Consider the following 15485-nt stretch of genomic DNA (forward strand, 5'->3'; position numbering starts at 1 on the left):
TACCCTTGAGAGGACACTCTATTCACGTGGTTTTTTCCAACGCAAAAAGATTACGAATTTTGATGGTTTGCAAGTAAAGAGTGTCCACACTATCGACTGATTACGTAACTGTTATGAATAATATTAGCCTTTTTCAATGCAATCGCCTCGACCCATTAGTACGTATTATCTGTATACGCTGGCGAAGTTACGTAATAAATCCGATTAACTACCATAGCAATAGGTGAAAACAATTTTGAACATATCGCGCTGCACTACAAGCAGATTGAAATAATCACCTGTGTATGTCTGCATTCATAGATTGAACACAATACTGGTCTTTTCAAAGATACTAATTTTACAGGTGCAAGTGATCAGCATGATATGGTTCAATGCAGAGGTACCGCGTGAAAGTATCAGTGCAGCGCGGTATATTCAAAAATTGTTTTCACCTATTGCTATGGTAGTTAATCCGATTATTACGTAACTTCGCCGGCGTATTCGCTGGAATAGTGATGTCATAATACAGCCTGTATGCATACTTTGGTTCAAGGACATGTTCCCAGTCATGCATGGTTCCTATTGACTCATAATATCCTGCTTACATGTCTTAAAAATGTGAAGTTTTGTCAGAAAGTATCATATTCTTTTTACCAACTGGTTGGTTTCCAAAAATCCGATTGGTCATACTGTGTAAACATGGTACACAGGGGACTGTCCTTGAGAGGCGCTTGAACCAAAACACTTCAAATTGTATGCATGGCTGTCTTTATCCAAGGTGATGATGTAATGACTATTCCAGCGAATTATGAAAGTACTTGGCTTGGAATAACAATCCGGTGAGTTCAATCAGGGACCGTGTATAAAGGGACTGGAAACGGGATTATTGATAGCTATTCAGTATCGAAGTTACGTAATGTTACTATGTCAACGGGATCACGCGCTAGAGTAATGAACCACGATCGAAATGATCACCACATAAAGTATATGGCACTCGAAGGCATACCAAAGTAGCGTGATCCGGTAACCAAGAGAATTACGTAACCACTTCGATGCTGAATTGTCATGCTATTCAGATTATCTTTCACGACCTTCGATTGTACATGCGAGTTGCGCCGAGGGCGCGATCATGGAATAATTGGTAGGAAACGGCACTCATTAGCATGAGCTGCACTGTTATTTAAATAGCGTATTGTTATTTAAATTTGGCCTCATATCAGCGAGACGGAGCCCGTTAGAACCAGTGGAAGTGTACAGGCATGCTAAATTAAGCTGGTATATTTTGTACACGATTTATTTATACAACAATGGGGGTGATATTAAATGTATTAAGTTTATAAAATGTGACATTTACGTGCCTTTTTATTGTCTGTAGTGCAGAGATCCGCCGACTGAAGCAGCTTGAAGCTATAGATGGTGCCAGCGTGGCCGTCCCTGGCTGCATGTAAAATTCAATTCCAATAATACTGAATTATATCAGATTCATTTCAAGCAAACGCCATTGGTCTGCTTTTGAAAAGAAATGTTAATTCCCAAAGATATATAATCGAGTATCACAATGTCATTATATTATGTCAAAACAGCCGTAGATCTTAAAATGTTCAAGGACATTGGTTACGTAATTTCCACAACGGCGTTTGGTCAGGGATCGATACGAAGGGATAAGCATCCTGGGTTACATAACCAAACCAGAAGATGTAAAATAGGTCTAGACAATAGGCGGATTAGCGGCCATTTTGTCTTCTACATGATTTTATTCACGTGTCCTTATACTTTAGTACACAAATATTTAAGTTAACAGGTTCACAATTTTAAAATTATATTTTGTGTATACAATATATTCTGTAGTAAATCGATCAAATGACGGTGATTGTTCAGGTATTATAATTATGCTTGATAGAATTAAATTGTCTGACCAGCTAGTATTCTCCTCCGCCGTCAGTGTGATTCCAGTCACTCCACGTAGCGTGTTGCGAAGGTGGAGGAGACTAAAGCTGTACGCATGCGTTAAAAATGATGTAGCCTTAGTCGAACAATAGCGTGACGTAGTTCCCGGCATTGTTCCTATGCACTTTCACCCTCCTGGTTTGGTGATAGACCTATGAATAAGGGATGAAGTGGTCTTCATTTCTGATCGGTCAGATCATGGAAGAAAGAGATGAGAAGGAACCACAACGACTTCGATCGGCCAAGTTTTAATCCGCTTATCTATTGACGCATGAAAAGAAAAGCTATCAATGGTACTTACTTTCATGTATGATCCATTTACCGCGATCGATGCTTGGCAAAATCATTACTGGAAAAATTTATAACAAACCCATCCACGAACAAACAAACGCTACCCAGAAGTAAGATTATGGAATTTCACTGATGCTCTGAACATGTATAGTAGCTTTGTTTTGGGATCTACAGTCAAACTGTTTTCTTGATCGTGTTGTGTAGAAAATGTCCTATAAAACATCGAAAAGGTAATCAAAATCGGCCGATTTTTTGCTGAGTTTCATCTTTAGCAAATAAGGTAAGATTTTGGTGACTTTTTCGATGAAAAATAGATGTAAAATGTTCTTAAATAATGCACAATGTTCCGGTTGAGTCCGGTACATAAAACCTGTTTAATTTAATAGTTTATATGTGTATAATCGTAACTAGCTAACTCGTTTCAGTGCCAAAGACTGCCAACTCTGAGAAAAAAGTCATCAAAGTTCGGAAAAATTGGGCAAAATGGAAGAAAAGGATGTAGGCCATCAATGACCGATGATCACGTCACCAAAGAAAATCCTATAGGGTGCTTGCACGGAAGGTCATTAGTTCAAATCATCCTTCACACACGCTCCAGAAGACATGCAAATACATGGAATACAATACCAATCACCTATTTAACGCGGGGTATTGATCAAAGTAAATCCTCATGAATAACAATGTCAACTAAATGTCGGTAAAGGGAGTGGACAAAGTGAATGCGTTCGTTGTGGTTCCTTCTTATCTCTTTCTTCCATGGTCAGATGTGGTGTAAAAGATTTTGACTTGAAATACTACTTGTATTTCATACCTTCTCGAATTTCCATCGCATTATTGACAGCAAGTCCTAATTTCGACATTGCTATTGTAAAAAGTCATTCCCTTCTCAAATTAGCAGACTTTCAATAAAAAACATATCTCTGGTGCCTAATGGAAATACCAGTCCGCCACGGGTGCAGAGGTCAGTGGTCTCAGCTCTCATAGCGGGCGCACTTTCAAGCTTGGTACTCGCATTGACCAGACAAAGTTCGCATACTGAATGGCGGCTTTATTTGTCAACCGTAATTAACATGATCAAGGGGTCGAACATGAATATTCATAACCGATCAGTGGACTTCGCTGAACAGTGATCTTTGCAGGACAAGTGTATCAGAATATACATCAGGACATTGAAATCATCAATAAGAAGAAGAAGGCTGCTGGCTATTAAGTAACATTATCAAACATATACCGTAGTGTATTTGATTGATTCTGACGGATTGTATGTATTTATGTTCACTCACATGATTGCATGTTGTTCAATCATAATTTTCTTTTGATTGGAAAAATTCAGATATTGTTAACTTAATTAAACAGCGTGTTTTGTTGTGCATTCTGAAGTGAACAACTCGTAACAATTAATCTCAAGATTCAATTATGTAGACAATGATATCATTGAACCAAGTGACAGTGAATGGAGTTCACCGTGTTGTTCCCAAGCTGTGGTTCATACATGCTCGTTCGTGGCAGACATGAGACCAGTACATGGTTATGCCATTCAGGTTAAAAATGCGCCAGCAACCTTTCAAAGAATGGTGAACCAAATCCTAGCTGATATCGATGGATGGTTGTGAGGATTATGTTGATGATTTAATTGTTTACAGTGTCAAACTGGGAACAACACATGGTGCAGCTCCATCAATTGTTTCAGAAACTGTCTGAAGCAAATTTGACAGTGAATTTGTTAAAACTTGAGTTTCGCCATGCACAGTCACATACCTGGGACATGTGGTAGGTCAGGTCAAACATCAAATCTAAATCAAATTGAGGCTATTGAGCAATGCTCCACGCCTAAAACCAAAACATAACTCATCAGAGCTTCTGGGAATAGTTGGGTATTTAGTTACAGAAAGTTCTGTTCACAAACATAGCATCAACACTGACTGATTTGTTGAAGAATGCCAAACTCGAATGGACAGAGCAATGTGAAAATGCATTTCACAAGATCAAGCCAATTCTGATGAGTTCACCTGTGCATAATTGAATATTGATATTTGTGCCTTAAGCCATGATACCCGTTCATCAAGTGAACGTGGTATCGTCCCGTGCATCAATTGAACGGAGTGAAGCAATGTTTTGTTTGTGCTTTGATAAAGACTTCACTCCTTGTTAACCCTGCAACCGAAACAGACGTGCACAGGACTGGCTCATGATGTTTAGTTAGATTGGTCAACATGATGGCGAATAATATTGTCATCATGTCTTGTACGCGAATCATTTTTCAATTATACTTATTATGCTGCAATGTAACTCTGGTATTAACACACCCATTATGTATTTTGATAAGTTTGTCTGATAATGTAAATTCACAACCAAATCTCTTAAACTTGGTTTCTGTTTCATCTGGTTCAATTCGTGATAGTCATTCCCTTCCCCGTTCATTATCCCTCATCCATTGGAACTCCACATCTAGTACCTCGTCGAGGCTCGCTCTGCTTTCCCCTTAGCCTAATTCCCCAATTTAGATTCATAATACTATTATTATGTTAATGTAACACTATTTTATTATCCATGTCATATTAACACTTTAATGAGAATATTGAGTGTACTAGTTTACCGGGAATCGTTGGAATCAAGTTTCATCAGATAAATAACTTAACAAAAAAACTAAAGAATTAACTACTATAATGGTATAGAAACCCAGCAAACACAAACGTTTTAAACAATTGGCTTTTGGTTTAGGTAGAAACGTTTTAATAACATTAAAATGTCGGGTTATATAAAGGTCATGATAACGTTTAAAACGTTTTGTATGAAAACACACTACAACAATATTTTTAAATGTTTTCAAAAAATGTTATTTTAAACTATTTTTGCAAACATTTTTGCCAAATATTGTGTCAATACTTAAATAACATGATGTTAAAATGGTTGAACCCAGCAAACACAGAAATGTTCTTAAAATGTTTTTTCAAAACCTTTTAATAACATTTAAATGTCGGGTTATATAAAGGTCATGAAAACGTTTTTAAAACGTTATTGAAAATATTTGGGGCAAACATTTTTCGGAAAATATTTTTTCAACCCCAAAATAACATTCTGTTTAGAATGTTTTGTATCAAGTTTTCAAAAATGTTTTTGGAATGTTATTAAAACGTTTTTATACCCTTTATATAACCCGACATTTAAACGTTTTCTGTAAAACATTTTTGTTTGCTGAGCAGTAGATTATCAAAAATGTTTTTTAAGGTTATGAAAACGTTTTATACTCTTAATATACCCTTTATATTACCCGACATTTAATTGTTTTCTGACAACCTTTTATAACCTTTTGCGAATGAGGTCGAAAACGTTTTGTGTTTGCTGGGAAGTAACACTTATTAAGTATAAAATATAAAACGTACAAAACTCTAATCTTTTTAGAAAGGGTTACAAAGATAACATTATGCTATCAATATCAAGTCGACTTATCGCTTCAGTCGATTAGCACCATACTTATCTACAGTTTCTAAATTTTGTTTTTGTAATTCCATTGAATGTCGTTAGCATCTAACGTAAGACCTGATTAACCCTACTATGTGTCTCCTAGCTTAATAAACCTTGGACGACACTTTCGTAACTCATGTACACTTTCATCATGGACGCTTACTAACGGTCTAGAATTTGTTAATCTATTCCAAACGTTTTAGGACCACATGTCTTCTTTCGGAGGTAAAGAACTTCTTAAAAAAAATAATCAGCATATTTTTGGACCACCAATGAATGTTGAACGAAGGAAGGAGCAGAGCTCAACGTTACGTATCTATATTGGCGTTTATTCCATATGAAGACTGTACATAGGATTGAATCACAACTTGACAAAATTAAGTTTATTGCATAACGCTGTTTTATGTATCACCTGCAAACTTGAGCAAGTGTCACTTAAAAAAAGTATTCTAAACAGGAAACCTTAAATGGAACTGGTAGTGTAAGATGTTCTCAAGTGCACCATTCAATAGCTTTCAATGCATCATTATTATTGGAAAAACTTTGAGCACATATCAAAATTGAGGCGTTTGGTAGTCTTTTAGTATACGTTGCTGGAGTTCAGTTACGTCTTTAACAGTCTATTATGTATAGGTAGTGTGACGTTAATGGCAATCTGCGAACGGGAAAGTCTTTGGGAAACCGTATTCTAATGCCGATGATCCACGAGTGTACTTGAAATACTTGAGGTTCTTCAAGAAGTATGTATGTCCTGAAAACAACAAAACGGAAGTCAAATATAAAAATTACTGCATCATCAACATTGTTTCATTTGTATACATAATTGTTGAAACACCTCCGTACAGGAGACACCTTGCATTTGGGATCAACTGGGCTCAAAAAGAAACTTAAAATTCTGTCCATCAAAATGAACCAAAATTACGCACAGGATTACTTCAATACTCTACTCTAACATGTCAGTAACCAAGCAGTTGCTCAACTGACACAACAGCAAAATGCACTGACATGGAACAGCTTCCTGGATCACATGTCACAGCCCATTTGAGGTGTGTGTAAATCAATTGTAACAACAATGTGAACTTTCCTGTATCAGGATTGCCTCACAAAAATAACATTCGTACTGCCCAGCGAACTGAAACACACCCCACGAACACCTTCATTTGTTTTGACTTCTTCGCGTGCTTTAAACTATATATTTGCATGCACCCAGTACACACATTAGTTTTGCCGAAATTTCCAGGCTGTGACATGTGATACCGCAAGTAAGGTAACCGTTTGGATATTGACATGTCATTAGAATAGAGTATTGAAGTAATCATGGGTGTAATTTTGGTTCATTTTGTGGGACCATGCGATAAGTTTCTTTTTGAGCCAGTTTAGTAGTCATATTGAAACTGAACATTACCACGATAAAAAAGGCTCTGTGGTTTATATTATGTTATATTTATAGTTATGTTTATAGTGCGCTACGCACAGCCTCTGCACACTTTACAGGAATTCGCTGACCATTGGGGCCCAAAACAGGCCCACACGTACACCGCCCCATCATACAAACAACAATTCATGGATCTGGCCAGAATCAGCTGACAGAGTTCTCATATATAGGTAACCGAGACAGTACAGGGATTGTGATGTTTCTTCCGCCTTGCGCCTTACCACCGTTCGTTCGTACTCGTACGAACATACGGCATGCTGGAGTATGACGCAAACGGGGTCTCCCCGTCAGTCCAAAACACCGTCAGTCCGAAACACCGTCAGTCCGAAAACCGTCAGTCCGAATTTTTAGGGTTAGGGTTATGGTTAGTGTTAGGTTTACGTTTAGGGTTAGCGTTAGGGTTAGGGTTTAGGGTTCCTTTAAAATTCGAACTGACGGTGGTTCGGACTTACGGTATTTTGGACTGACGGGGTGTACCCAAAAATGCTTGCTACTATCCTTATCGAGTTACAAAGTTTATGCACAAGGACAGTAGCAAACATTTGTTATTCATATGATATGTAAGCTTGTTTCTCTTAAAGTCCATAAAGGTATTGGAAAATGGCACAAATAGGATGAGTAACCAAAAGCAATAAAAAATCCAAGCAGTTCAACTTCAACCTTAAACGTCGTCTAATTAATATAGTCTCACAAATTTGCTGGGCCTTATACTAGCTGGGGCCTCTACTCTTTCTTATTTACATTAATGACCTTTGTATGTCTTCATTTTCTCCAAACAGTTCTCTGGTACTATACGCCGATGACACCACCCTTTACAAACCTATCAGCAATGACAGTGACATCACCAGCTTTCAAGCTGACATTGACACCATCCATCACTGGTTCTCCCAAAACAATCTCACAGCCAATGCTTCAAAGACCAGGCTCATGGTTATTTCAACCAAGAAAGACCCCTTTCCCAACATGAGCCTTTATATGAATAACCAGGTGATTGAAAGAGTTTCCTCTGTCAAGTTCTTTGGTATTCATATTTCTGACAACTTATCTTGGAATGAGCATGTCAATTTCATCTCTAAGAAAGCCAGAAAAACATAGGCCACATTCACAGAGCATTCAATTGTGCCTCACCAACTATCCGGCGTTTGCTCTATTTAGCCCTTGTCCAACCAATTCAGGAATATGGCAGCATCACCTTCCATCCATTAAATGTCACATTAACCAACAGGCTCGAGTCCACTCAGAGATTTGCTTGCAGAGTCATTCTCCAATCCTGGAATCTCTCTCATGCAGACCTTCTCTATAAATACAATCTCCCAAGCCTGTCTAAGCGTCGTGACATTGCTGCCCTTAGCCATCTTTTTAAGATCCTCAACCACCTCTGCTCTTCTCCCAACCCATTCAAGCCCCACCCCAAGACCACTCTCCGCAATCTCAATAGCCTCTCTCTTGATACACCTTTCCGAATGCTCACACTCTGCCAAAGGTCTTTTTACCCATATGTTCCCACCTTGTGGAACTACCTGCCCGAGGATGTTGTCAAAAGCACCTCCCTACCAGCCTTTAAATCTGCTGTTTGTCTCCACCTCGTGTAGCCATTTCGTTTGGTCTCCTTTTATTTATCCATTCCACCTGTCCTTGTCGTAATTACGTTTTTTTTTATTTTGTTTTTGTTTTTGATGTAATGGGCATCCCTTTAATTTAGTGATTTCACTATTGGGTTTGTCCAGGCTTTCTAACCTATTGTTATAAATAAAAAAATAAATAAATAAAGTATTCACTATAAATCATACATAGCTTATACATACCGTCATCATCTTGGAAACCAGCACTGGGTGCGTAAGGAAGCCTATCGAAAGAATCGGTAGCATATAACCCTTCAGCTTCGTGCGTTAATCTCTTTCTGCGTTCATCCCATTTCCACATCAAATTAGCTTGGAAGAAATACGTGGAGCGTTCGCGTTGATCATGATAGGCGGCATCGAGGTTCTTCGTAACACCAGGGTATTCTTCTTCGAATCGTTTGGGATATCCTGGCATTTTTACACGTTGGGTGAATACCCACACGTTTCTACCTGCAGGAATCATAATAATACCACAAGAAATTACGTGGTTAGAAAGGTTATAGCTGTAATTAGAGCTAGGTCCTGCCCGAGATCTGTTGTTATCATGGTTATGGTTCATCCCGTGGTTCATATGTTGTCCAATTCAAATCATTGACTTCATTGGGAGAGTTGGATTCAGATACATGAAGACCGCCCCTTGACTACTCATGGGTCTGAAGAGAGCAGTGGCACTGTGGACTGCCCCTTGTCAACAGATATCAAGCATACATTGTCTATATTCTAATGAAAAGGTTTTGATGGCTCTTTGTTGCAAATTCTCTGCGGTTGAATCAGCGAAGTCTAATTTTTCTCTGTTGACAAGGGGCGGTCTTCAGTGAACGGCTCTTTTCAGAGTCCCCAAAAACGTTTACTTTAGCAGATAGGCGAGGTCTGCTTGTTCTCTGTTGACAAGGGGCAGTCTTCAGTGAACGGTTCTTTTCAGAACCATCAAAAACTGTCCCTTTTGCAGATAGACGAGGTCTGCTGGTTCTCTGTTGACAAGGGGCAGTACTGAGTAAACAGCTCTTTTTAGAGCCATCAGTAGACAAGAGGCGGTCTACATGTCTAATTCTTAGGCACTTTGTCCTGAAGCTGTCAACTAATCTTCAACTCGCAAAAAAGCAATTGCAATGTAGGTTATACATTTTACTTATTATGGTATAGCAGGATGTTACGTACCTCTTATGAATACAGTCTCTCCGGTATATTTTGTGAAACAAGCATCAATATTGTTGGGCAATCCTTTGAAGAATTTTCGAATAGGGTAACCATGTAATGGAGTAATTAGACGCTGTGCGATGTCATGACCAGTATATCGCCAAAAATCGGCACCCTGTGTAATCATGGTAATACAAAAACAAATGTTAAAATAACAAAAACAAACGTCCTGTTACATAGGCTGGAAGTACAGTACTATTCATGACGATTGACAATCTTTGAATCTTGCCACTGGCTTGATTGATCCGCCAATCTACTAGAAAGCATTATACCATGCGGAGATTCGTTGTAGATTGTGGATAACAATCATTGAACCCAGTGGCGTACGTAGCGTGGGTCATCCTTTTGGGGATGGGGTCTGATTGAGGGGACACAAGCCGTTTTTGCTAATTTTCCTATGGGATTTTTCTAAAATTTCAGACAGATGGGAGGGGGACACGTGCCCCTATGACGCTACGCCACTGATTGAACCCCGTCCACCTAAATCCATCATGTTCCATCAAGAGGTGTTAAGCTATAGTCAAGAGAAATTGGGATGTTGCATACTAGTCTCGGTTTCAAGCTGGATTGTGTTCCTTCATCATACAGGAGCACAAGCGGTTGGGACCGAGACCAACTTTACATCTGACCACATGAAGGCAACAAACAAGATATTTAGTGGTCTCCGGATCTTACGTCTATTTTAATTCAGCATGTGTTTGGCATTGAGGGCTAACATCCGCTTAAAACTAATTGTATTTCAGTACTTCCGGAATATTGTGTTTGCAAAAAACAAAAACACAAACCAAACAAACAGGACCACTACATGCATATCATTATGAATTCGGCAGAGTGACGAATCGAGAATATTTAGCAAATTGAGTTAATTTCAACGTCCTCCGTGCACTACCCCGTGCGTAACGTTTGTATCAAAGATGCACATCGCAAACTATTTTTAAACGGCTGATCTCACACGCGTTTCAATGCACAATCAGAAGTTCTACACGTATGAACCGCACGTAACATATATATAGCATGCATAATGAATGAAATCAGATTTTTACACTGTTGCCGTCATAATGATGTCACCACACTGTTGCTGCATAAAAATCTGTACGATTTTATGAACGCGCGCGCGGGTGACCAGAGATACAACAATATTTATTTATACCTGGAAGACGAATAAACTGCCGCCTATAAGACAGATGGCGTGATTACTACAGTCCCCATGCTCAGCTTTGTCTGCAGGGTTAGGAGTGCTAGGTATTTCTGCATTAGGGTCTGGTGCACCTACTCGCTTTCCTGTAATGGAATGACAAAATAGATTATACAGTTATGGACAAAAGTTTCGAATATGATTCACCTTTTGCAATGACTTTTCTTAAAACTTGTTTTAAATAAGCTTTCATAATAACTCATAAACATGTAAAATCAATCTAGAGAAGGATTGGCATGTTTGATTTGACACTGATGGCGCTATTTATATTAACTCTTTGTTTGCATCAGGCATCTTTACAAGGGGTAGACACTTATATAATAGCATTAAAACATAATAAATATGAGTAACATAGCAAATAAATTTTCGAACTACTGTTTATTATGAAATGAAATGAAAGAAACAACTCATATTATTGGGCTCCTTGGGTGTTTTTGGACAAACTGGTGCAAAACATCTTGTTTTGGTACTTTTTCATAAAAAAACCCGCCATTTACAAACGTCATTTCTGTCATTCTATTAACTATGTTATCTGATAAAGACGTGTCACTTCTCAATGCATGACTTCCGTGTCACCTTGAACTTGTTCTTCGTAGCCTACTTTACCATCCTTGGGCATTCGGGATTTGGCAGCTAACTTTAATTAATTTTGGCATGCTTGGCTTACCATAAATGCTCTGTAATCCCATTATATCATCCACTGGTAATCGGAAGTTGGGTACGAATCCTTTATCGTAGGGCCACATAAGGGCACTTCTTGCATACGAATGGTCCAGCCCTAATGCATGACCTATCTCATGGGCGGCTGTATAGAAGAAATTAGTGCCTGTGGTGGAAAGAAAATAGGGTATAAAGTTTTTTGTTATCAATATAAGAACAGGTGGTATTCGCATTTCACCAAAAAATTCAAAAGTGTATGAAAATTGTCTTATTACAAGTGCATAGCCTACTTTTTTTTTTTTTATAATGACAGTAATAATTAATCTAATAATTATACTATCTTCAGTAGATAGCAATAATAAATTACATAATTACGACGTATACTCTGCAGCGAGTATTACTCATGCTCTTCAGTAGATTGCAGAAACAAATTACATTAGGAGATAGTAGTAATAAATGTTATAATGTGATTGCTGTCTTCAGTAGATAACATTAATAAATTATATACAATCAGTCGTCAGTACATAATTATAGCAATAGGCCTAATAAATTACATTTAATTGTTTTCAGTCGATAGTAATATTAAATTACATATTGTTGGTCATACTTACTGTCTTCGGTAGATGGCAATAATAAATACACAACTACTGCATAAAACTTGCACAATGACTATCTTCAGTAGATAGCAAAAAGAAATCACATCATTTACAGTCTTCTGAGGACAGTAATTATGTAATTAATAATTACCATATACTTAAGACAGCAATTAAGACAGTAATTATGCAATTGTTCACGCTATCTACCGAAGAATCAATGGGAGTACTCGTATCTATCGAATACAGCAACCTTGTAATCCATTATTGCCTTCTATAGAAGACAATTTATTCACTCCTGTTTGGTTCATGAATTCAAAATACTTAACAAAAAAAAACACACAAAAAATCAAGTGGTATAGCTCTTCAGAGAGAACATGTATATCAGTATAATAGGCTCACCATCTCTCTCTTTGTACGTGAACAGCTCATCGTCATCAAAATGTACATCCCCATCTGTGGTTCCCCATCCACTATTAGGTGTGAAGCCATGAGCCAGGGTTCCACCACGACCATCAAACAACGGATCCTGACGAAGAGTGCCATGACGTTTTGAACCAAACATGAATCTCATATCGGCATTATCAGAGTCAGTTTCTATGAAATTCAGTGGTGTGTACCTGCTCCATTCACCATAAGCTCGAATGATTTCCTTTCTAATTTGAGCTGGAGTTATTCTGGAATTCGTTGGCTTGTTCATTATTCTGTTCGAGTACGCAAAATATGAAGAAAAAAAAAGATCTCTTTAATTAATGATTATGATTTGTAATTTAGAATATCAATATTAACACATTTCCGCGTGTGTTCTTCATCAAAAAGTATCCCCTTTAAGAAAATATCAAACGCACCATTCTGTTGTCACAAGGTTGTACAAATCACAATATTCTTTATAAATGGAAATTCGGTATCAGGAAAGACAACATTAACACGATGTCTACTTTCGGGCTCGCCATTTCCTCGCTTAGCCTCATCATCGTCATCGTCGTCGTCGTGTTCGCAGTGGCGTAGCCAAGGGGGGGAGCAAGGGGAAGCTGCCCCCTGTGAAAAATCTTGCCCCCCCTGTGGGATGGTGGCCGCCCCGATATTTAAGACGTTTTTGTGTTTCTGACCAAATTGATATTATATTTTGCCATTTTAACCTAAAAAGTGCCAATTTTTTCGCGCGAATTTATTCCCCTTTTGTACCATATTTCATCAGTTTAGCTTCAATATGCCAAAATTTTGCGCGCGGTTCGCGCGCATTTGTAACATTAACTTATTTTGTCGCCAAAAGGTACTTAAAATTGGCTTGCCCCCCCCAATGAAAAAGTGCTTGCTACGCCACTGCATCGTCGTCGTCGTCATCATCATCATCACCTTCGTTTTTGTGGGGCGGTAGCAACATCCAAATTATGATAATTTATTATTACTTATTCAAGTTTTACTTACTTCCAAGTGATATCGTTCTTATTCCACCTATAGCGCCCTCCTGCTGCAATATAACGCTTTTTGCGGCCACCTACTTCATCTCCTTCTACGTGGACCTCTCCGGCAGCATGTTGATGTGGGTCCTGATCACGTTCTCCACATCTTGGAGACCGCATCACAAAGATGGTTCCACTGTCAATTATTCCCGTGCTTTTAATGGCAGCAAATTTCTGCATGTTCTTGATACCCGCTTCAACCTCGTTTACTTTGAGGTCATCTGCTGAGAAGCCAGTTGATGTATTTATAAAGTTGAACTTTTGTAAAAAGTCCTAAAAAATAAACGAGAAAAAATAATATATTCACAAACAGACAACATTGATCCCCTAGAAGCAAAAATGTAAGAAGTATAAGTTGTGTGAAGTTACTACTCAACAATATTATTTCAAATCGGTTTACGTGCAAATTGTGAAGAAAACTCGAAGAACACGTTTTTCTGTAAAAATTCACAAAAAGTTCGTTTTGTTTTCTGTAAAACGTTGAAAAGCAGCCCTATTTTGAAGGTAAAATTTGAGGTCCACTTTTTAGCCTCCAGCAGCCCAAATTAATTATATATATGGGCCTGATTGAAATATGCAAGAACAAACAATGACACAGGGCAGGGGTTGCTGAGATCATTTTATTTTAGTATCATTTGTAAGTTCTTCATGCATGCGCTCCGAAGTTTAGTCGTGGAAAAATGTTTGGAACGCTGTTTTTTCACACAAGGGATAATTATTGAAAGTTTATCGGTAAATAAGGGAGCCTTAAGGTGATGGTCTGGGGGGGGGGGGTCCTGCATTGATATGTGATTATAGGGGGTCCCTTTCCGTGACATGATCGACATCCGGATCAACACCCGGAGTACTTTCGTGCAGAACTCATCACTGCTCATCATCACAATTCAGCATGCGAATACTAATTCCTTAGGCTCCATATATTTGGGAGTTAATTGAGTAATACCGTACAAGTAATGGCAGACAAGAAGGTGAAAATATTGCCAACTTTTTTCATGGCTGTCTTTGCATCAATTAACGATATATAATATGCATACATACCACACCCTCAAGTAGTTGATCAAAAGCGTCCGGAGTTGCTAAGAGATCAGTTAAAACTTCCGGCGTTCCTCTCGGCGTCGGCTGCGTCGTTGGAGGAGGAGGTAGCTTTTTCTTCTTCTTTGTTTTTTTCCCCTTCTTTCTCCTTCCTGATTTTGCGGGCGCGGCATTTATACAGGCGAATGCAGCTGCGAGTATTAGCATTAACAGCAGTAATCGTGAGAGACGCATGGTGATTTTTCAATACTTTCAAGTCCAGTAATGTATTTTTTTTAATCCTTTATAAAAAGTTTTCTAATGGATAAGTTCAAGTTCATGTGCAGCGTTTCATATCGCAATGCCTTTATGCCAAGCAGCAATGTCAATACTAGTAGGCCTATAAGCTCCTATACGTTTGTTTGGGTAGATTTGTCATCTTTGTGGCAGGGGATGAGCGAATTAAAGGGGTTCTTTTCTTGCCGACTTATCGAAAACTGATTTGAATTTTATTGTAGAATGTAATAATGATGGTATATTTTCCACTATATAGTAATAATGCAATATAGGCAACTTGTACAACTTTTGTGTAAATGGAGGAACGTGCATTAACTTGAGTTATAATTG

General features: G+C 38.3%; 1 protein-coding gene across 1 annotated transcript; it reads right to left on the reverse strand.

The window, feature by feature from the left end:
* Window positions 1-6044: 6044 nt before the first annotated feature.
* Window positions 6045-15174, reverse strand: LOC140160876 (collagenase 3-like). The gene is made up of 8 exons (XM_072184206.1): window positions 14886-15174; window positions 13813-14120; window positions 12787-13088; window positions 11799-11957; window positions 11087-11217; window positions 9898-10051; window positions 8923-9189; window positions 6045-6433 (listed from the first exon to the last, which is right to left on the reverse strand). Exons 1-8 carry the CDS (start codon window positions 15111-15113, stop codon window positions 6327-6329), a joined length of 1656 nt encoding a protein of 551 aa, XP_072040307.1. The 5' UTR covers window positions 15114-15174; the 3' UTR covers window positions 6045-6326.
* Window positions 15175-15485: the final 311 nt, after the last annotated feature.

The sequence above is a fragment of the Amphiura filiformis genome, chromosome 1, assembly GCF_039555335.1.
Source record: "Amphiura filiformis chromosome 1, Afil_fr2py, whole genome shotgun sequence".
Taxonomy (NCBI): Eukaryota; Metazoa; Echinodermata; class Ophiuroidea; order Amphilepidida; family Amphiuridae; genus Amphiura; species Amphiura filiformis.

Coding starts and splice junctions, on each gene's coding strand:
- LOC140160876 (XM_072184206.1), bottom strand. CDS start 15,113: ATGCGTCTCTCACGATTACTGCTGTTAATGCTAATACTCGCAGCTGCA. Junction 11,218..11,798: donor GGGATTACAGAGCATTTATG/GTAAGCCAAGCA, acceptor ATTCCATTACAG/GAAAGCGAGTAGGTGCACCA. Junction 6,434..8,922: donor TGGTTTCCAAGATGATGACG/GTATGTATAAGC, acceptor TGTTGTTTTCAG/GACATACATACTTCTTGAAG.